The 24,412-nt window shown below is 44.9% G+C and overlaps 1 protein-coding gene across 2 annotated transcripts in view; it reads left to right on the top strand.

Annotated features, from left to right (window-relative positions):
• Window positions 1-24,412, top strand: part of LOC106587099 (ubiquitin carboxyl-terminal hydrolase 43) — a 130,311-nt gene that overhangs the window by 64,646 nt on the left and 41,253 nt on the right. For both annotated transcript variants that reach the window (XM_014175103.2, XM_014175093.2), the window contains exons 4-5: window positions 11,738-11,830; window positions 12,992-13,127. In XM_014175103.2, the coding sequence (XP_014030578.2) occupies window positions 11,738-11,830; window positions 12,992-13,127 (229 nt within the window). The remainder of the gene's footprint in view (window positions 1-11,737; window positions 11,831-12,991; window positions 13,128-24,412) is intronic.

The following is a 24,412-nucleotide window of genomic DNA, read 5'->3' as shown; positions in this document are numbered from 1 at the left end:
TGTGAAAAACTGAGTTTAAATGTATTTGGCAAAGGTGTATGTAAACTTCCTACTTCAACTGTATATGGAATCAGGAATATCAACACTTTGTATTTCTTAAGTAAACAAAAATGAACTACATTATGGTTGGTGTCTCATTTCCCCGCTGTGCTGATACTGAACCGAACCGTAACCCCAAAACCGTAATACGTACCACCGAACCGTGGGTTTGGTGAACCTTTACAGCCCTAGTGGGCAGCCGGACCGACTTGTTTTGATTCAACCCAGATTTAGTATATTCACTTTAATGTGTTTTACCTGCCTACTGCTCTCCCTTCTACCCAACTCTCATCGACCTCCCTCCAAGCCAAGGTCAGCAATGCTGAGAGGAAAGTGAATTACATGGGAACGCAAACAACACACACACACACACACACACACACACACACACACGTAATGACAGTCACGAGGTAAGATCTGGCTGTTTGCGTTCTCTCTAATCGCCAGCGAAGCTGAACACTATAAAAAGTGCAAGAGTACCAAATACTAATTGAGTGTATGTAAACTTCTGACCCACTGGGAATGTGATGAAAGAAATAAAAGCTGAAATAAATCCATTTCTCTACTATTATTCTGACATTTCACATTCTTAAAATAAAGTGGTGATCCTAACTGACATAAGACAGCGAATTTTTACTAGGATTAAATGTCAGGAATTGTGAAAAACTGAGTTTAAATGTATTTGGCTAAGGTGTATGTAAACTTCCTACTTCAACTCTACCTTGTTTAACATTAGTTTTAGGTCATTTTTGCCTGTTTAACTAGCTGGCAAGTTAGATTATTACGATTCACACATCTAGCTGATAATTATGAAATAAAACTTTTGCTTTGTGTATATCATGTTTTGTCTATTGTTGCCATTGTCCTGCAGTGTGAGATAAAACAGTAGGGGAAGTGCTTCTGAAATGTAATGTTTTATGCATTCTCCACACTCTCGTCCTCACAAGAACGTAGTCAAGTGAACGTCGTTGGAGCATGAGAGTGTGGATCATGGTAGTACGCATATCGAGAAACACCCATTGGCACTGATGAGTTTGGGTTCTGTGACTCTTCCTCCACACTTTCTCCTTATGTTCTTGTCCTTCTATAATTGCGGTTGCCATGGCACTCATTTCTAATAGCAAGACTAAACAAAATAATAATCACTCTTAGTTTGTTTCGCTCTCTCTCTCTCTCAATTAAATTTCAATTTAAGGGCTTTATCTCTCTGAATCTGTCAGTCTCACTGTCTTTCTTTCATTCTCTCTCTGAATCAATCATCCTTTCAATCATCCATCTCTCACTCTCTCTCTCTCTCTCTCTCTCTCTCTCTCTCTCTCTCTCTCTGCCAGTCTTTTTATATCTGTGAGACTCCTCGGGGGCATTCTGATCTGAATAAATGTTTGCGATTAGAGCGGAGGCTGTCTGGTGGTTTAGGCTGCAGAGACGAGAGAGACAAGCGACAGTCACTTTCCAGCCTCAAATGAGTCTTGGTCTACACCCTCAGTCTGTCATGTTGAGTTTGGAACGTTGGTTTTCTTAGTGTCAACGGCTGCATCCCAAACGGCACCCTTTTGCTTTTATAGTAGGCTACACAACTTCAATGGGCCCTGGTTAAACGTTGTGCCTGCCATTTGGGAGGCACCCAAAGGACTGAGGAAATAGATATTGTCTTTCTATTCGTACTCTCCCCTGTGTCTTCAGTTCAACGCAGCTGCCCAAGATGGTGGTGCAGATTTGTGTAGCCAAACCTTTTATAGAAGATTATCCAGAGTTCACAGTCACTCCTCATTCAACCTCTCCTTTAATTTTATTACCATGATGACCCACTTACACCCCTTCTCCATCGGGGAGGCCTCCTGGGCTGCAATCTTCCCCCCTTCCACCATGACCTTACCTGGGGCGTCTCTGAGCTGATCCCATCCCAGGCTGGATGCTTTGAAGTGGGGGTTAGAGAGTTGTTGAAGTGGAGGGCTGCTTTGATCTCTCCACTGGTGTTTTTTTGTGAACGTACAGAGCGTAGAGACTCTGCCAAGCCCTGCTTCCTCTTTCCGACCCGACACCTTCTAACTATCATCAACTAACACTCTCTCTCTCTCACACACACACACACACACACACACACACACACACACACTGTTCGCACATACACAGGTCTGACAATTACCCCACTAATACAGTAGTTCTGTCTACTCTGTTTGCTTACCCTTCAGGGCCCCTCTCTGCCAAGCAAACACCAATACAATTGTATTGACCCAGTACTGTCAGAGCTGAAGCACTTTATTACTCTCTGTGAAACTATTTACACTGTTTCATGATGTGATTGACTCTAGTGGTTGAGGACGGTGAAGTAATTGTGAGGACTGCCAATAAGTTTTCCCTCCTCCTTGTTGAAACCCCAGTAACAGCTGAGGTAATAAAAAGAGAAATGGCGTAGTTAAGCGAAGAGAGGAGCTGAGATGTGCCCACTCACAGTGTACCTTTTGTTTTATGGAGTTGGGTCTGTACTGTAGGAGCCTACACAGTAAGTGGTTGCAGTTGGAGCTTGCCAGAGATGATAGCCCAGTGCAGTTGTTTGTTTAGAGAATGAGTTCAACAACTGGTGTCCGGGTCCCCAATGCTCCGTTGACGTGGATGAAGAGGCTGTCAACGGCCTGGATCGAGACCAGAGAGACAGAGGGACGATTAGAGCCTCGTCTAGCCTCATATCTCTACACTGCAGATGGGGACCAGAGCGCGTCGCACCTCTCAGTATGCAAGCAGGATATGCACAGACAGGCACGGATGCGGATACCCTTCTCTGAGTGGATAGAGGCAGTAACCGTACGCATACTCATGAACTCACTGACAGGAACACACTGGAACTGTAAAGGCCACTCTCTGAGATAGTACTCATCATCAACAGAGGAAATACTATGAGGATGATGAGGATGGTCAACCTTAAACTTCATCAATACTGTGAGATGAAGGTCACAACAACTATTTGGGGGGGGTTCAACTCAAAGTTTTAAAACAAATGAACATCCTTTTTGGCTTAGTGCCGCCTCCAATATCACAAATGTCACACTCAATCTCTTGGAAGTTGAAGACAATGTCCCAGCACAGGAAGCATTCAACAGACCAATCAGCTTGTCTCCTAACCCGCGTTGCATTAACTCCCAGACTTCATCTTCCAGCTCGTCACACCCCTCAGAGAGAGGCAGACAAAAACATTCATTCCCCCCCATTTGAGGCGTAGCCCTCTGTTAATTTCCCATGGCGTGGGCCCTTTGTTTAAAGCTCTCTAATGGAGAAGCAGATAGAGGCAGATCAGCCTCAGTGCACTCAGCCAACCCAACGCAGACACCAGCAACCCAGACAGACTGACTGCCAGGGGAATTTGGCTCTGGCTACAGCAGCCCTCCCCGTTCCACCAGAGGAAATGAGGTAGAGAGGAAATGAGGTAGAGAAGAAAGGAGGTAGAGAGGAAATGAGGTAGAGAGGAAATGAGGTAGAAAGGAAAGGAGGTAGAGAGGAAATGAGGTAGAGAGGAAATGAGGTAGAGAGGAAAGGAGGTAGAGAGGAAATGAGGGAGCAGAGGAGGAACTGTATGCTGACGTGTAGAGTAAAAGTCTGGAAGGACTTGCCATGTGTTCCACTTTAGACGTTATGCTAATTACAGGGCAGAAGACGCTATACTGTAGACTTTTGTCTGTGGACTGATTGGTTAGTCGAACGACTGAGGGGACACTCGAACCTGTGCCTTTGTCCTGGAGTGGCACTGGGCTGAAATGGCATCACGACCTCTGCCGGCCTGTATCCATCCTTGCATTTCTGTTCAGGCATCATTCGCCACCCCAGCCATTACCAATGTGTTTCTCTACCACTTTGCCTGTAGCCACATTTGTGGAAAATGCAAATCAATAATGGCACGATATTGAATCTCAAATGGGCTTTTCAGATGGGCACTGAGTATTTATGAGACCTGGCTGACTCCAACCCCTGGGTAAGTTATATCTCGCATTTGTCCTCTCAATTTTTTGATAAAATGGACAGTGAATCCATTGGAATACATTATTCAAGCAGAGAGGGATTTTTAGCTGGTGAAACTGAAAGGAAAAGGGGATTGATGGAAGACGAGATTCACCATGGGTTCAAATGTATTCACCAAGAAGGTCTGTGTTGTGTGTTTGATACAGTAGCTTCATTCTGTCTAATGTGGGTTCAGGGTAAGGCACGGTATGAGCTGTTTGCTATGAGAGCTGCGTTCAAGAAAGCTCATGGACCAATTTACTGGTCAAACCTTCTCTAAAAGCACTGTGTCTGTGTCATGACGTTTGAATTCTGTCTCATGTATGTTGATGCGTAGCATGTGCTATATGTAGGCGTATGATATGAGAGCTGCATTCCAATAGGGTGAGGCTGCAAGTTCAGTCATGCTGTTTGGGTTATTATCTCTTAATTCAGTGGTCTTGAGCGATATAGATGCTGCGTTCAAGGAAGGTGATATGAGGCTACGTGTTTAGTAATGCTGGTCACGTACTATTTATTTAGGGAGTGCAGAGAGGCTGTTCAAAAGCTCATGTGTATAAATGATGAATAATGGTTTCTGGTAGACTGTGGGTCGGTAGGACTGCTAACTCGTTGCTGTGGGCGAGAGGCCAGGGGATCGGTGCTGTGAGAGTCAGCCAAATGCAGAGTGGATGGTGGTGCGAGGATAGGTTTCACACAGACACACTGACAGACTCTCTCCTCACACACACACACACACACACACACACACACACACACACACACACACACACACACACACACACACACACACACACACACACACACACACACACACACACACACACACACACCAGACTGGAAATGCTGTCAGCTTCCACACACACACTGACAGACTCTCTCTTCACAGACACACACACACACTGACAAGACTGTCTCTTCACAGACACACACACACACTGACAGACTCTCTCTTCACAGACACACACACACACACACTGACAGACTCTCTCTTCACAGACACACACACACACACACTGACAGACTCTCTCTTCACAGACACACACACACACTGACAGACTCTCTCTTCACAGACACACACACACACTGACAGACTCTCTCTTCACAGACACACACACACTGACAGACTCTCTCTTCACAGACACACACACACACACACACTGACAGACTCTCTCCTCACAGACACACACACACACCAGACTGGAAATGCTGTCAGCCTCCACACAGAGTTTTAAGAGAGAGCAGAGAAAGCAGAGAGAGCAGAGAGAGCAGAGAAAGCAGAGATAGCAGAGAGAGCAGAGAGAGCAGAGAGAGAAGCAGTCAGATGTATCAGCACGGTGGAGCTAATATGTTCCACACAAGCTAGTCTGAATGGCTGCCTCTCTCTCTCCAACCAATCTCTACCACCACCACCATCCTTCCTTCCTTCTCTCTACCACCACCATCCTTCCTTCCTTCTCTCTACCACCACCATCCTTCCGTCTCTCTACCACCACCACCATCCTTCCTTCTCTCTACCACCACCACCATCCTTCCTTCTCTCTACCACCACCATCCTTCCTTCTCTCTACCACTACCACCACCATCCTTCCGTCTCTCTACCACCACCATCCTTCCTTCTCTCTACCACCACCACCATCCTTCCTTCTCTCTACCACCACCATCCTTCCTTCTCTCTACCACTACCACCATCCTTCCTTCTCTCTACCACCACCATCCTTCCTTCTCTCTACCACTACCACCATCCTTCCTTCTCTCTACCACCACCATCCTTCCTTCTCTCTACCACCACAATCCTTCCGTCTCTCTACCACCACCACCATCCTTCCTTCTCTCTACCACCACCACCATCCTTCCTTCTCTCTACCACCACCATCCTTCCTTCTCTCTATCACCACCACCATCCTTCCTTCTCTCTACCACCACCATCCTTCCTTCTCTCTACCACCACAATCCTTCCTTCTCTCTACCACCACCATCCTTCCTAATCTCTACCACCACCATCCTTCCTTCTCTCTACCACCACAATCCTTCCTTCTCTCTACCACCACCACCATCCTTCCTTCTCTCTACCACCACCATCCTTCCTTCTCTCTACCACCACAATCCTTCCTTCTCTCTACCACCACCATCCTTCCTTCTCTCTACCACCACCACCATCCTTCCTTCTCTCTACCACCACCATCCTTCTTCCTTCTCTCTACCACCACCATCCTTCCTTCTCTCTACCACCACCACCATCCTTCCTTCTCTCTACCACCACCAGCATCCTTCCTTCTCTCTACCACCACCACCATCCTTCCTTCTCTCTACTGCCATCATCCTTCCTTCTCTCTATCACCACCACCATCCTTCCTTCTCTCTACCACCACCATCATTCCTTCTCTCTACCACCACCATCCTTCCTTCTCTCTACCACCACATCATTCCTTCTCTCTACCACCACCATCCTTCCTTCTCTCTACTGCCATCATCCTTCCTTCTCTCTATCACCACCACCATCCTTCCTTCTCTCTACCACCACCATCCTTCCTTCTCTCTACCACTACCACCACCATCCTTCCTTCTCTCTACCACCACATCATTCCTTCTCTCTACCACCACCATCCTCCCTTCTCTCTACCACTGCCATCCTTCCTTCTCTCTACCACCACCATCCTTCCTTCTCTCTACCACCACCACCATCTTTCCTTCTCTCTACCACCACCATCCTTCCTTCTCTCTACCACCACCACCATCCTTCCTTCTCTCTACCACCACCACCATCCTTCCTTCTCTCTACCACCACCATCCTTCCTTCTCTCTACCACCACCACCATCCTTCCTTCTCTCTACCACCACCACCATCCTTCCTTCTCTCTACCACCACCATCCTTCCTTCTCTCTACCACCACCACAATCCTTCCTTCTCTCTACCACCACCATCCTTCCTTCTCTCTACCACCACCACCATCCTTCCTTCTTTCTACCACCACCACCATCCTTCCTTCTCTCTATCACCACCACCATCCTTCCTTCTTTCTACCACCACCACCATCCTTCCTTCTCTCTACCACCACCACCATCCTTCCTTCTCTCTATCACCACCACCATCCTTCCTTCTCTCTATCACCACCACAATCCTTCCTTTTCTCTACCGCCACCATCCTTCCTTCTCTCTATCACCACCACCATCCTTCCTTCTCTCTACCACCGCCATCCTTCCTTCTCTCTACCACTGCCATCCTTCCTTCTCTCTACCACCACCATCCTTCCTTCTCTCTACCACCGCCATCCTTCCGTCTCTCTACCACCGCCATCCTTCCTTCTCCCTACCACCACCATCCTTCCTTCTCTCTACCGCCACCATCCTTCCTTCTCTCTACCACCACCATCCTTCCTTCTCTCTACCACCGCCATCCTTCCGTCTCTCTACCGCCACCATCCTTCCGTCTCTCTACCACCACCACCATCCTTCCTTCTCTCTACCACCACCATCCGTTCTTCTCTCTACCACCACATCATTCCTTCTCTCTACCACCACCATCTGTCCTTCTCTCTACCGCCACCATCCTTCCGTCTCTCTACCACCACCACCATCCTTCCTTCTCTCTACCACCACCATCCGTCCTTCTCTCTACCACCACATCATTCCTTCTCTCTACCCCCACCATCTGTCCTTCTCTCTACCACCACCATCTGTCCTTCTCTCTACCACCACCATCCTTCCTTCTCTCTACCACCACCATCCTTCCTTCTCTCTACCACCGCCATCCTTCCTTCTCTCCTCTGCCTCCATCTTTCTCTCTACATTCGCCTTTCCCTTCTCCCCATCCCCCTGGGGATGTTGCTGACACAGTCCTCTTGGCTGTCCTCCATGTTTCTGTGCTTAACCCCCAGGCTCATCCCCTGCTGATCCCCCTGTAGGGCTGATCACCTCTGTGGCTCTGCTGTCCTACACCACTACTAAATACCCCTGGCCAGGGAGGTATTCATGTTGGAGTCATTATTGTGTTGGTTGACACTGGTAGTGGATGCCCTGCATGACACGGGAGGATGAGACGGGGTAGTGAATATTTTGCATTGGGATGATGTTGCAGGTGTCATGTTAATCTGGATGTCCTTGCTTCTCAGTTGACTTGGTGCTCTCTCTTCTGTTTCCGTCTGCACCTCTCTCTTTCTAATAACCACATCTACTTAGGGATAGACATTTCGGTGAATTTTGGTGCCGACTAACTGACCATCAACAAACTGTAAAAACAATTACGCGATCGACACGTCAGAGCAATGGGAGTCTCCAGAGCAATGGGAGTCTCCAGAGCAATGGGAGTCTCCAGTGCAATGGGAGTCTCCAGAGAAATGGGAGTCACCAGAGCAATGGGAGTCACCAGAGCAATGGGAGTCACCAGAGAAATGGGAGTCTCCAGAGCAATGGGAGTCACCAGAGAAATGGGAGTCACCAGAGCAATGGGAGTCACCAGAGCAATGGGAGTCTCCAGAGCAATGGGAGTCACCAGAGCAATGGGAGTCACCAGAGCAATGGGAGTCTCCAGAGCAATGGCAGTCGTCCAAAGATGGGAAGGCAGTCAACAAGCTTCGGCCCAAAATAAGCCCATAGAAACTAGGGATGCACAATATATCAGTAAGCATATCGGAATCAGACGATATTAGCTAAAAATGCCAACATCAGCATCGGCCCGATGTCTAGTTTAACCCCGATGTGCAAAACCGATGTCTAAGCTGACATGCATACCTATATAACGTAGGTAGATGACGTAATGACGGCACGAAAAATATGCCTCTACACGTGTAACACAGCATTCCTAACCTAGCCCACAATGTCTGCTGTGTGGATCGAGCAGTCAACAAGTCAAGCGTTCATTTGAAAGAGTAAGAACATTTCAGCGAGACAACTCAAAAGGCGAAATCCATTCAAGCCAAGATGAATGGAATTCATTGCCCTTGACAATCAACCGTTCTCTGTCGTGGATGATGTTGGCTTTCGCCGACTGGTCGAGCACCGGTACACACTACCAAGTAGGCACTATTTTTCAGATGTTTCCCTACCGTTATTACACAGTATTGTTGAAACTCACATCCATGAACTTTTTGCTATGGGCGTCACTGCTATTAGCTTCACGACTGACATTTGGACCAGCGATGTCAACCCCATGAGCATGCTGAGTCTGACAGCACAGTGGGTCGACGTGGATTTTGTACTGAGGAAAGCCGCATGCACAAGAATGTGCTGGTTCTTATACTGCTCCTGCCATTTCAATGGCATTTGAGAACATGCTTGAAACTTGGAAACATGAACACTCCTAGCTCCATTCGAACAACTTGACTGGAGAAATAAGCTCATCAACTGTGTCTGCAGCAGACATGATACCCTCTGTCATGGCATTGAAACGCCTGCTCAACAAAACTGCAGACACAGACCATGGGGTTAAAACTTGCAAAAGTACTCTACAAGAGGCTGTGAACAAGCGATTCCGTGGCATTCTCTCTGCGCTTCCATGTTCTATGCTAGGTACAAGGACCGTTACTTCGATGCAGACAAGAAACAGGGTTTACGTGAAATGTTACAGACACAGCTGGACAAGATGGAAACGGACTGTGCGCACCGAGGAACAGAGGCCACGGACAGACAGAGCTGAAACTTCACTGCTTGACATGTATGATGAAATCCTGGTTGAGACTGAACAAATGAACAACGAAACAGCACAGCAAGTAGGCCTAACTGAAATAAATTGGTTTTGATTATGTTTTACTGGTAATGGGGACATACGTAAATGCCAACAAAATCACTTTTTGGTCAGTGTGTGTGTTTGTGTGTGTGTTGTGTGTGTGTGTGTGTTTCAACTATTTAACTGAACTAGAATGCTGAAAAGACCGCAAAAATGTTAAATATTGGTTATCGGTATCGTTTTTCTTTTGGCAAGGAAAATATCGGATATCGGTATCGGCCAAAGATGTCATGTCAGTGCATCCCCAATAGAAACTCGTTGGACTTATTTTGGCGAGAGTGAAACCTCTCGTTTCACCTCTTCCTCTCTGATACTATGCATGCATACAAGGATCAGACAGTTTTCATTAAGAGCCTAATGGAAACATGTAACAAAGCAAGCCGATCGTCTTCCAGTCAAAAGGCTGTAGCCTATTATTGACCATGTAACTCCTGTAATAAAGCAGCTAATAAAACTTCCCTTTCAAACATTTACCCAAATGCAATTGGTGGAAAACCCCGTTCTAAACTGTGTACCTAATGGAGGAGTTCCATTTGACAGAGATGACATCTCAATTAGAAACTTAGAAAGAGGGGGAATCTAATAGCAACTACTATGATGGGTTGCTAATATGACTAGGATTGTGCCTTTGGCTGCTGGACAATGAAAGAAAGTTGATTTGAAAACCAATAGAACAGGAGAGAAATGCTGGTTAATGGCATGAGGAAGTCTTTATAAAATAATTGCCTCATCGTTTCTATGGAGGTATTTTGGCTAGGCTACTTTGAAGCAAGGTAACACACGCCTCATTATTTGAAGTGACGTAAACGTTCAAGTTTCAAACAATTATACTGCCTCAAGCTCCCATTGCAAAGTGGTGGGTGACACACTGATAGTCAACGGTAGGCAGGCTATAGCGTATGCATCCGAATAGCAAATGGGAGGCACGCTTTACGAGTTCATATTGAGAAATAAAAGTAGCTCCTTTTTAATCGTGGCCACCAATGTTTTTAACACGCGATTGCATTTAGAATTGTTATTTGTTGAACAATGACTGGGCTTCCGAAAGCAGTTTTCACTCCAGTAAGTAGGCTATTCCTCTCCTCAAACTAGGCTATGCATGCTGTGCACGTATGATAAATAAGATGCATGACGACTAACGAAAATACACGTGCCAATTTAATCCTACAAAATTATGAAAATGAACCCAAGCATTACCGGTCAAATGTATTTAAAGTGGCTAAGCGATTTAACGGTTAACCTCCCTACATCTACTTAATTCCTGCTGTATGACTCTTTTTCTTTCTTATCTTTTTTCGTCCCCACATTCCTCTCTTCCCACCACGGTTTTTGAACACCGCTGAAATATTCAAATAAAACCACATTATTTCTCTCCTTTCTTGTGACTATTTCAGTCTATTCCGGTGTGTTTTCTAACAGGGGATGTGAGGCTCCAGGTGTAGTGTTGTCTCCTTTGGAGCTAAATGCATTTTCTCTGTTCTGTCCAACACGCCATGCATAACGTTACACATATAGAAGCCCTGCCAGGTGAGGTTGAATATCTTTACCTCTCCACTCAACCTAAACACACACACACACACACACACACATGGTGCCCAAGATCATGTGTCTGTGTACCACACCATCCCACCTCACATGAGAGGAGCTGGTTAGAAAATTGATTTGACCAGGTTGCCCCTCGATTGGATCTGGCTTACTCATCCTAAAGTATCAAAAAATGTATTGTGTGACATAGATGATTTGGACATGAAGTGCAAAAATGCTAATATCGTTAGCATTGACTTGCATTGGATTTGTGCCACAAATGTTTAAAAGTTAGCATTTGGAACAGTGTCCAGGTAAACAAAACTAAAGCGTGGATTGCTGTCTTACCTTGTCCATAGACTGCTTACAGGGTAAGGAAACCAATATGTCATTTAGTAATTGGGGTGAAATATCCCTTTAACCCAACCCCTCTCTCCCTCTCTCTGTTGTGTCTGTAGGTCCTCCCTGACATGTCCACATTGCCTTAAACAGAGCAACACCTTTGACCCCTTCCTCTGCATCTCACTGCCCATTCCCCTACGGCAAACCAGGTAAGCCACACCAGTCATAAAGCCACTGCACATGTGTTTGTGTGTGTGTGACATGTACACTTTTCATGTTACCAGTTCTCCCTTTTTTGTGACAACAAGACACAGTGGAATATGATCAAGTGCTAGTGTTGTGAAAAGCAGGGTGGGCGTTTCTGACAGATCCACAACAGCTTGCTGGAATAGCGTATATATCACATTGTCCCTCTAGCTCACAGACAGTCTATCCACAGGGCCAGTCTGATACTGATTCTATTAACATGCTAGTTTGGTAGTAGACACTCTTATCCGATGCAACTTACCGCATTTGTATTAAGGTATAACTCTTGTATAGATCTTAAATATCCAGTATATGACCTTAATACCAAGAGACTGACTTCATGAATCCTCATCAGTTCAAGTGAGACCCACACAGTTAGTGATTTTGGGACTCAGTTGTGCCCCCTTTGGGAGGGATGTATTCTCTCATCTCATTGTCCTTACTTACTGATGGCATATTCCCCTTATCGCCCCACTGTCTGCAACTGAAATCTCAGTGAGGTCTCAATAATGGCCGTGTCTTCTTACATCAGCAGGGGGTTAACCAACATCACCGCATCTCCGTCTCTCATCCAGTCTCATCTCATCCCAGCATGTCTAACAACATCAACAAATCAGCGCTCACATCCTCCCCGTGTCTCTGCTCTTTGAGCACTCTGTTAGCGACGACGACAACACTTCCTGAATAATGCATGATGGGAAAGCAGGAAGCTGGGGCGTCAGCAGAGCTCCTGTCTCTCTGCCAGACTTTCCTCTCTCCATCCCTCCATCTCTCTATCCCTCCACCCCTGCTTCCCTCAACTGAGTCATACCTCAAACCTGTGGCCTCAAATAGCATTAAGTGCTCATCCCGTCATCCTTCCATTGCTCCAACTGTCATGCCCACATATTCTGCACTAGCTAGCTCCTGTTGATTGTAGATAGGCATGCCTCAGAAGACAGACAGGCTCCCTGTGGTGCTAATGCTAACACGTTAGAATCGCCTTGCAGTCAGGCATGCCCAGACAGACACTGTGGAGGGGATAAGAGACCAACACAGCAAGTGTAATGTCTAGAAGCTGTCTTTGTGTGTGTGCTTGTGAAGAACTGTCTGGAACAAGATTCTCTTTCTCTCTCCCTCTCCAGGTGTATGAGTGTGACCCTGGTGTTCAGTACTAAGGGTCAGAGGTATCTACGTGTCGGTCTGGCTGTGCCTCTCATCGGCTCCATCTCCTGCCTGCGTGCCATGGTTGCTGAGGAGGGCAAGACCACACCAGACCAGGTAAGGGCTGTGCACACACACACACACACACACACACACACACACGGTCAGTGGGCCAGACGTGTTAGCCTACTAAGTCTTAAAGGCCCTATCCTGCTCTATCCTATGTCTATGGGGTGTAAATGCATTATTCCACTCACTCACTGTAACATTCTCGTGGTGAGAATCTCTTGTCCGTTAATTACCATACCTCCCAGACAGAGGCTTTTCACCCGTTGTAACAGGATCATCATGGAAAGCCCTGCTGCTCTGGCCGACACAGAAAAGGGAAAACCAGGCAGAGAAAGAGAGGGGGGCTAGACAGACAGAGAAAGGGAGAGGGGCTAGACAGACAGAGAAAGGGAGAGGGGTTAGACAGACAGAGAAAGGGAGAGGGGCTAGACAGACAGAGAAAGGGAGAGGGGCTAGAGCGACAGAGAAAGGGAGAGGGGCTAGACAGACAGAGAAAGGGAGAGGGGCTAGACAGACAGAGAAAGGGAGAGGGGCTAGACAGACAGAGAAAGGGAGAGGGGCTAGACAGACAGAGAAAGGGAGAGGGGCTAGACGGACAGAGAAAGGGAGAGGGGCTAGACAGACAGAGAAAGGGAGAGGGGCTAGACAGACAGAGAAAGGGAGAGGGGCTAGACAGACAGAGAAAGGGAGAGGGGCTAGATGGACAGAGAAAGGGAGAGGGGCTAGACAGAGAAAGAGAGAGGGGCTAGACAGACAGAGAAAGGGAGAGGGACTAGACAGACAGAGAAAGGGAGAGGGGCTAGACAGACAGAGAAAGGGAGAGGGGCTAGACAGACAGAGAAAGGGAGAGGGGCTAGATGGACAGAGAAAGAGAGAGGGGCTAGACAGAGAAAGAGAGAGGGGCTAGACAGACAGAGAAAGGGAGAGGGACTAGACGGACAGAGAAAGGGAGAGGGGTTAGACAGACAGAGAAAGGGAGAGGGGCTAGACAGAGAAAGGGAGAGGGGCTAGACGGACAGAGAAAGAGAGGGGGGCTAGACAGACAGAGAAAGGGAGAGGGGCTAGACAGACAGAGAAAGGGAGAGGGGCCAGACAGAGAAAGGGAGAGGGGCTAGACAGAGAAAGGGAGAGGGGCTAGACAGACAGAGAAAGGGAGAGGGGCTAGACAGACAGAGACTAGAGCACACCAGACAGATAGAATGACAGAGAAAGGAGCAGACCAGACAGATAGAATGACAGAGACTGGAGAAGACCAGACAGATAGAATGACAGAGACTGGAGCAGACCAGACAGATAGAATGACAGAGAAAGGAGCAGACCAGACAGATAGAATGACAGAGAAAGGAGCAGACCAGACAGATAGAATGACAGAGACTGGAGCAGACCAGACAGATAGAATGACAGAGAAAGGAGCAGACCAGACAGATAGAATGACAGAGAAAGGAGCACCACGATAGAAGACAGAGACTGGAGAAGACCAGACAGATAGAATGACAGAGACTGGAGCAGACCAGACAGATAGAATGACAGAGAAAGGAGCAGACCAGACAGATAGAATGACAGAGAAAGGAGCAGACCAGACAGATAGAATGACAGAGACTGGAGCAGACCAGACAGATAGAATGACAGAGAAAGGAGCAGACCAGACAGATAGAATGACAGAGAAAGGAGCAGACCAGACAGATAGAATGACAGAGACTGGAGAAGACCAGACAGATAGAATGACAGAGATGAAGAGAGGGAACAGTTAGACAGAAAAAGGAATATTTCAGAGACACTCTGCTGTCAGCCCCACAGCTGGGCCTAATATCTCGTCATGGTATGTGAGAAGGAGCAGAATGGGACATCACTGTCTGTCTGTCTGTTTGTTTGTGATTTGATAAAAGCCTTCTCAGAAAACAGATGTGAGGAGACAGTAAGGAATCCTTAAAGGTCCAATGCAGCCATTTTTTATGTCAATATCAAATCCTTTCTGGGTAACAATTAAGCGTCTTCCTGTGATTGTTTTCAATTAAAATGGTCAGAAAATAAACAAAAATAGCTTCTTAGCAAAGAGCAATTTCTCAAGCAAGTGTCATGACTGACCACGAGAATCAGGTTTGCAATGAATAACTTCAATCAGACCCCCTTTCACTCGTAGAGGGGGAAGGAAAGAACTAATGGGGATTAACAACTCACATCCAGTCGTAAATCAAGGGAGAAGATAAAATGGAGCCGGAGCAGAAGGCAGACGTTTTACGGGATTGTGTTTTTTTGTTCGTTTATCTGCGTTGTTTGTAACTTGTTTTTTTTACTCATTTTGTACATAATGTTGCCGCTACTGTCTATTATGACCGAAAAGAACTTCTAGACATCAGGACTGCGATTACTCACCACGGACTAGCAGAATCCTATTTCTTCTTTCACGACTCTGACGAGCCCGAGGCGGAGGATATACGGTTCCCTTGAGAACAGGCCCCGAGCCCCGTGATCTGCGTGAAGAGGAGGCGGAGAAAGAGAGGCCGGAGAGCGGGCTGCCTGCTGAGAAGTTGAAGGTGATCGAATAAATCCCCACTTCCCTCAATTCTGCTAGCAAATGTGCAGTCTTTGGACAAACAAATTGACGAGTTACGATTAAGATTAAACTACCAACGGGACATTAAAAACTGAAATATCTTATGCTTCACGGAGTCGTGTCTGAACGACGACAACATCAACATACAGCTGGCTGGTTATACGATGTACCGGCAGGATAGAACAACGGCGTCTGGTAAGACAAGGGGCGCCGGTCTATGTATTTTTGTAAACAACAGCTGGTGCACGATATCTAAGGAAGTCTCGAGCTATTGCTCACCTGAGGTAGAGTTTCTCATGATAAGCTCTAGACCACACTACCTACCTAGAGAGTTTTCATCTGTCTTCTTTGTAGCTGTTTACATACCACCACAGTCAGAGGCTGGCACTAAGATAGCATTGAATGAGCTGTATTCCGCCATAAGCAAACAAGAAAACGCTCACCCAGAGGCGCTGCTCCTAGTAGCCGGAGACTTTAATGCAGGGAAACTTAAATCAGTTTTACCAAATTACTATCAGCATGTTAAATGTGCAACCAGAGGGAAAAGAACTCTGGACCACCTATACTCCACACACAGAGACACATACAAAGCTCTCCCTCACCCTCCATTTGGCAAATCTGACCATAATTCCATCCTTCTGATTCCTGCTTTCAAGCAAAAATTTAAGCAGGAAGCACCAGTGACTAGATCAATAAAAAAGTGGTCAGATGAAGCAGATGCTAAGCTACAGGACTGTTTTTCTAGCACAGACTGGAATATGTTCCGGAATTCTTCCGAAGGCATTGAGGAGTACACCACATCTGTCATTGACTTCATCAATAAGTGCATCGATGACATCGTCCCCACATTGACCGTACGTACATACCCCAACCAGAAGCCATGGATTACATGCAGCATCCGCACTGAGCTCAAGGCTAGAGCTGCCGCTTTCAAGGAGCGGGAATCTAACCCGGAAGCTTATAAGATATCCCACTATTCCCTCCGACGAACTATCAAACAGGCAAAGCGTCAATATTGGACTAAGATTGAATCGTACTACACCGGCTCCGACGCTCGTTGGATGTGGCAGGGCCTATAAACCATTATAGGCTACAAAGGGAAGCACAGCTGAGAGCTGCCCAGTGACACGAGCCAACCAGACGAGCTAAACTACTACTATGCTTACTTCGAGGCAAATAACACTGAAAAATGCATGAGAGCACCAGCTGTACCGGAAGACTGTTTGATCACGCTCTCTGCAGCCGATGTGAGTAAGACCTTTAGACAGGTCAACATTCACAAGGCCGCAGGGCCAGACGGATTACCAGGACGTGTACTGTGAGCATGCGCTGACCAGCTAGCATGTGTCTTCACTGACATTTTCAACCTTTCCCTGTCCGAGTCTGTAATACCAACATGTTTTAAGCAAACCACGATAGTGTCTGTGCCCAAGAACACTTAAGGTAACCTGCCTAAATGACTACCGACCCGTAGCACTCATGTCTGTAGCCATAAAGTGCTTTGAAAGGCTGGTCATTGCTCATATCAACACCATCATCCCAGAAACCCTAGACCCACTCCAATTTGCATATCACCCCAACAGATCCACAGATGATGCAGTCTCTATTGCACTCCACACTGCCCTTTCCCACCTGGACAAAAGGAACACCTATGTGAGAATGCTATTCATTGACCACAGCTCAGCGTTCAACACCATACTGCCCTCAAAGCTCATCAATAAGCTAAGGACCTGCAACTGGATCCTGGACTTCCTGATGGGCCACCCCCAGGTGGTAAGGGTAGGTAACAATTCATCCGCCACGCTGATCCTCAACACAGGGGCCCGTCAGGGGTGCGTGCTCAGCCACCTCCTGTACTCCTTGTTCACTCATGACTGCACGGCCAGGCACAACTCCAACACCATCATTACATTTGCCGATGACACAACAGTGGTAGCCCTGATCGCTGACAACGATGAGACATTCTATAGGGAGACCTGGCCGTGTGGTGCCAGGACAACAACCTCTCCCTTAACGTGATCAAGACAAAGGAGATGATTGTGGTCAACAGGAAGAAAAGGACCGAGCATGCCCCCATTCTCATCGACGGGGCTGCAGTGGAGCAGGTTGAGAGCTGCAGGTTGTGAGTTCCTTAGTGTCCACATCACCAACAAACTAACATGGTCCAAGCACACCATGACAGTCGTGAAGCGGGCATGACAAAACCTATTCCCCCTCAGGAGACTGAAAAGATTTGGCATGGATCCTCAGATCCTCAAAAGGTTCTACAGCGGCACCATCAAAAGCATCCTGACTGGTTGCATCACTGCCTGGTATGGCAACTGCTCGGCGTCTGACCGTAAGGCACTACAGAGGGTAGTGTGTACGGCCCAGTACATCACTGGGGCCAAGCTTCCTGCCATCCAAGACTTCTATACCAGGCGGTGTCAGAGGAAGGCCCTAAAAATTGTCAAAGACGCCAGCCACCCTAGTCATAGACTGTTCTCTCTGCTACCGTACCGGAGCACCAAGTCTAAGTTCAGAGGCTTCTAAACAGATTCTACCCCCAAGCCATAAGACTCCTGAACATCTTGTCAAATGGCTAGCCAGACTATTTGCATTGCCCCCCCCCCACAACACTGCCACTCTCTTTTGTCATCTATGCATAGCCACTTTAACCTGTTAGGGCTAGGGGGCAGTATTTACACCGCCGGATAAAAAACGTACCCGATTTAATCTGGTTACCACTCCTACCCAGTAACTAGAATATGCATATACTTATTACATATGGATAGAAAACACCCTAAAACTGTTTGAATGGTGTCTGTGAGTATAACAGAACTCATTTGGCAGGCAAAAATGTGAGAAGGTTTCATTCAGGAAGTGGCCTGTCTGACAAGGTGTCGTTCTTCTTGTCTCTGTTTATTGAAGAGTGAGGATCTTAGCTGTCCCGTGACACTTCCTACGGCTGCCATAGGGTCTCAGAAGGCGGTAAAAAGCTGAATCGTGGCTTTGCAGGCTCTGGCTGAAAAAAAGTAGCGCGTTTGGGTAGTGGCTGGTTACAGTACTGTGAGACTCAGGCTCGTGCCCGCGTCGACCGAAAGCTTTGTTTACTTTCCTCTGTTTAGCTAAATGGACATTCCCGGTCGGAATATTATCGCTTTTTTACGAGAAAAATGGCATAAAAATGGATTTTAAACAGCGGCTGACATGCTTCAAAGTACGGTAATGGAATATTTCGATTTTTTTTTGTCACGAATTGCGCCATGCGCGTGACCCTGATTTACCATTTCCTATAGTGTCTGGGACGCACGAACAAAACGCCGCTATTCGGATATAACGATGGATTATTTTGGACCAAACCAACATTTGTTATTGAAGTAGCAGTCCTGGGAGTGCATTCTGACGAAGACAACAAAAGGTAATCAAACTTTTATAATAGTAAATATGATTATGGTGAGTGCTAAACTTGCCGGGTGTCTAAATAGCTAGCCCGTGATGCCTGGGCTATGTACTTAGAATATTGCAAAATGTGCTTTCACCAAAAAGCTATTTTAAAATCTGACATATCGAGTGCATAGAGGAGGTCTGTATCTATAATTCTTAAAATAATTGTTATGCTTTTTGTGAACGTTTATCGTGAGTAATTTAGTAAAATGTTAGCGAATTCCCCGGAAGTTTGCGGGGGGTATGCTAATTCTGAACGTCACATGCTAATGTAAAAAGCTGGTTTTTGATATAAATATGAACTTGATTGAACAAAACATGCATGTATTGTATAACATAATGTCCTAGGGTTGTCATCTGATGAAGATCATCAAAGGTTAGTGCTGCATTTAGCTGTCTTCTGGGTTTTTGTGACATTATATGCTAGCTTGAAAAATGGGAGTCTGATTATTTCTGGCTTGGTACTCTGCTGACATAATCTAATGTTTTGCTTTCGCTGTAAAGCCTTTTTGAAATCGGACAGTGTGGTTAGATTAACGAGAGTCTTGTCTTTAAATAGCTGTAAAATAGTCATATGTTTGAGAAATTGAAGTAATAGGATTTTTAAGGTTTTGAAAATCGCGCCACAGGCTTCAACTGGCTGTTACGTAGGTGGGACGAATTCGTCCCGCCTAGCCCATAGAGGTTAATTAACTCTACCTACATGTACATACTACCTCAACTAACCGGTGCCCCCGCACATTGACTCTGTACCGCCATCCCCCTTTATATATTGTTATTTTTTTTTTTTACTGCTGCTCTTTAATTACTTGTTACTTTAATATCTTATTCTTGTCCGTATTTTTTTAAACTGCATTGTTGGTTAGGGGCTCGTAAGTAAGCATTTCACTGTAAGGTGTTGTATTCGGCGCATGTGACTAATACAATTTCATTTGATAAGATTTTTGATAAGATTTTGTTATGAAGATCCAGGCTCTCCCTCTACAAATTCACCAAAGGAATGTGCTTTGTCTCAACAGAGCTTTTCCCGCTGAAACTCTAACACGTTCAAAAGTGAATACTGGAACAATATTTTGAACATAGAACGTTGGGAATGGTCGGAGCCAATCTATAGAACACTAATGTCATTTTGTTTGTTATTTTGTGATGTCATTAAATATGCTATAAAGGAAATACTGTAACTTGGAAAGTACACATAGATGAAGTTTCCATTCTATGGGTTGTGCATGTAATATGAAAAATTATGAAAGTGTTTTTGTTAACCTCTGGACGGGCTCGACGGACATCCAGCGAAAAATCCTATCGCCATTAGCATAACGAAATGTAATATATATATTTTTTCAAATATAGGACTATGTTATATCGTTTTATAGATACACCTCTCCTGAATCGAACCACGTTGTCCGATTTCAAAAAGGCTTTACAGCAAAAGCAAAACATTAGATTATGTTAGAGGAGTATATCGTAAAAGTAGCCACATAGCCATTTTCCGACCAACCACATGCATCACAAATAACCAAAAAACAGCTAAATGCAGCACTAACCTTTGACAATCTTCATCAGATGACACTCCTAGGACATCATGTTACACAATACATGCATTCTTTTGTTCGATAAAGTTCATATTTATATATAAAAACAGCATTTTACATCGGCGCGTGACGTTGACTAACTATTTTCCCTCAAATGCATCCGGTGAAACAGCGCTACAATTTACTAAATTACTATTCGAAAACATTTTTAAAATGTAATATTGTCATTCTAAGATTTATAGATGAATATCTCTTGAAAGCACCTGTAATGCCAGATTTAAAAATAACTTTACTGGGTAATCACACTTTGCGATAAAAGGGGATGCGATACTCAAAAAAATAGGCTACCGTTACAGGTCAGCGCCATCTTGGAACAATCGCATATCAAATCTACTCTTGTATACTATTGTGAATAATTCCTTACCTTTGATTATCTTCATCAGAAGGCACTTCCAGGATATCCCAGGTCCACAACAAATGTATTTTCGTTCGAAAAAGTTAATCCTTTATGTTCCAATAGCTTGTTCTTGTTAGCGCGTTCTGAAGGCTGCTCCAAAAGTTCCATCGTGCGCGGGACTCCTCTTTCAACAAAATGCATTTTTTTTTTTTAGGTTCGTTCAAACATGTCAAACGTTGTATAACATAAATCTTTAGGGCCTTTTTCAACCAGAGCTCCAATAACATTCAAGGGGGACGATTGCATTGTCTTTCAAAACGTTTCGAAAGGGGAGGGTAGCCAGGGGCGCCGGCATCATAATGGTGATGGCCCTCCTCATGTGACCACTTTCCACAGACTCTCATTGTGTCAGTTTTCATAGTAGCTGGCTCAAACCACTTTGTAAAGACTGGGGACATCTAGTGGAAGCAATAGGAAGTGCTCAATGAACCATTGCTCACGGTGTGATTTATAGGCAAAGTGATGAAGTTGAGTCCGCAATTCAGAATTCCACTTCCTGTTACGATCTGTCTCGGGGTTTTGACTGCCATATGAGTTCTGTTATACTCACAGACACCATTCAAACAGTTTTAGAAACTTTAGGGTGTTTTCTATCCACAAGTATTAATTATATGAATATCCTAGCTTCTGAGTTTGAGTAGGAGGCCATTTAAAATGGGCACCATTTTTTTCAAAAATAGCTGTAATGCCCCCTATCCTAGGCGACCGTCAAGAGGTTAACGTCTTTGGGAAAGGTGGGACGCTAGCGCCCCATCTCGACAACATCCAGTGAAATTGCAGAGCGCGAAATTCAAAATACAAAACATTCCTGAAAATACAAGTGTCATACATCATTTAAAAGCTTAACTTCTTGTTAATCCAGCCGCTTTCTCAGATTTCAAAAAGCCTTTACGGCGAAAGCATACTATGCGATTATCTGAGGACAGCGCCCAGCATACAAAAGCATTTAAAACATTTTCCAAACCAGCAGAGGCGTCACAAAAGTCAGAAATACTGATAAAATAAATCACTTACCTTTGAAGATCTTCCTCTTGTTTGCAATCCCAACGGTCCCAGCTACATAATAAACGGTAGTTTTGTTCGATAAAGTCCTTCTTTATATCCCAAAAAAGTCAGTTTAGTTGGCACGCTTGATTCAGTAATCCACCTGTTCCACTCGTTCAAAATGCATACAAAGAAATCCCAAAAGTTACCAATAACCTTCGTTCAAACAAGTCAAACAACGTTTCTAATCAATCCTCAGGTGCCCTAATATGTTAATGAATGATAAAATTTAAGATGGAGAATAGTATGTTCAATACCGGAGATAAATAAGTGCACGCACTCATCCACGTGCGCCACAAGACTACAGTAAAAATGAGAGCCACCTTGAAAACCTACAAATTCTAACTCAATTTTTTTAAAAACAGGCCTGAAACCCTTTCTAAAGACTGTTGACATCTAGTGGAAGCCATAGGAACTGCAATCTGGGAGGATTTCCTTTGAGTTTCCCATAGACAAGCATTTTCAATAGGTGGTGACCACAAAAAAAAAACATTTCCGGATAGATTTTCCTTGGGTTTTTGCCTGCCATATCAGTTATCTTATACTCACAGACATTATCTTAACAGTTTTAGAAACTTCAGAGTGTTTTCTATCCAATACTACTAATTATATGCATATCCTAGCTTCTGGTTCTGAGTAACAGGCAGTTTACTTTGGGTAGGTCAGTCATCTGTTGGGGATAGGGGGCAGTATTTGCACGGCCGGATAAAAAACGTACCCGATTTAATCTGGTTACTACTCCTGCCCAGTAACTAGAATATGCATATAATTAGTAGATTTGGATAGAAAACACTCTAAAGTGTCTAAAACTGTTTGAATGGTGTCTGTGAGTATAACAGAACTCATATGGCAGTCAAAACCCTGAGACAAATCCTAACAGGAAGTGGAAATCTGATGTGTGGAATCACTTCAAACCTTTGCCATTGAAACACACAGGGACTTATTAATCATTTAGCACTTCCTACGGCTTCCACTAGATGTCGACAGTCTTTACAAAGTGGTTTGAGTCTTCTATGGTAGAAACTGACCCAAAGAGAGGCTTGGGAAGTTGGTCACAGGGGGAGGGCCATTACTACTATGACGCGGGCGCCCATGGGAACCCTTTTGTTCCGAAACGTTTAGTAAGACAATGCAATCGTCCGCCTTGAATATTATTGAAGCTCTGGTTGAAAAAGGCCCTAAAGATTTATGTTATACAACGTTTGACATGTTTGAACGAACGTAAATATATATTTTTTGCACATTCGTGACGACAAGTCCCGCGCGCTTCAGTACATTATGAGTAGCCTTCGGAACGCGCTAACAAGAAGGAACTATTGGGACATAAATTATTAACTTTTTCAAACAAAACTACATTTGTTGTGGACCTGGGATTCCAGGGAGTGCCTTCTGATGAAGATAATCAAAGGTAAGGGAATATTTACAATAGTATTTTTGATTTTAGATGGTTCCAAGATGGCACTAACATGTATCGCCTAGCCTATTTTTCTGAGCATACCACGTCGTTTATTGCAAAGTGTTATTTCCCAGTGAAGTTATTTTTAAATATGGCAATGCGGTTGCATTCACAAGATGTTAATCTATAATTCTTTGAATGACAATATTCAATTTTAACAATGTTTTCGCATAGTAATTTTGTAAATTGTAGCGCTGTTTCACCGGAAGCATTTGAGGGAAAATATTTTCTGAACGTCACGCGCCGATGTAAAATGCTGTTTTTATATATAAATATGAACTTTATCGAACAAAAAATGCATGTATTGTGTAACATGATGTCCTAGGAGTATCATCTGATGAAGCTTGTCAAAGGTTAGTGCTGCATTTAGCTGTGTTTTGGGTATTTGTGATGCATCTAGTTGCTTTGAAAATGGCAGTGTGATTTTTTTTTGGCAGGGTACTCTCCTAACATAATCTAATGTTTTGCTTTTGCTGTAAAGCCTTTTTGAAATCGGACAACGTGGTTCGATTCAGGAGAGTTGTATCTATAAAATGGTGTAAAATAGTCATATGTTTGAGAAATTGAAGTTATAGCATTTATGAGGTTTTGTATTTCGCGCGACGCAAGCGTCCCACGTTCCCAGACAGGTTAAGAGAGAGATGTATTTTGAGAAGCTATAGGAGATAATTGTTTTCCATAACTTTGCACAGTGAGTAATCACCGCACCTAAGTGAGGTCAGAGAGTGTGCCACCCTGCCGGAACCGCCCCTTTCGAGAAAAAGCTATAAATGATGGGTTAAGAAGTTAACACATTGGACCAGAAAAGCATGAAGCTGCAGCTGCACGTTTAAAATGGTTTGAACTTTGAATCTCAACATGAGG

This window comes from Salmo salar, chromosome ssa02 (assembly GCF_905237065.1).
Source record: "Salmo salar chromosome ssa02, Ssal_v3.1, whole genome shotgun sequence".
In the NCBI taxonomy this organism is placed as follows: Eukaryota; Metazoa; Chordata; class Actinopteri; order Salmoniformes; family Salmonidae; genus Salmo; species Salmo salar.
Note: the sequence above shows the minus strand (reverse complement) of the source record. Positions and strands in the feature narration are given on the sequence as shown.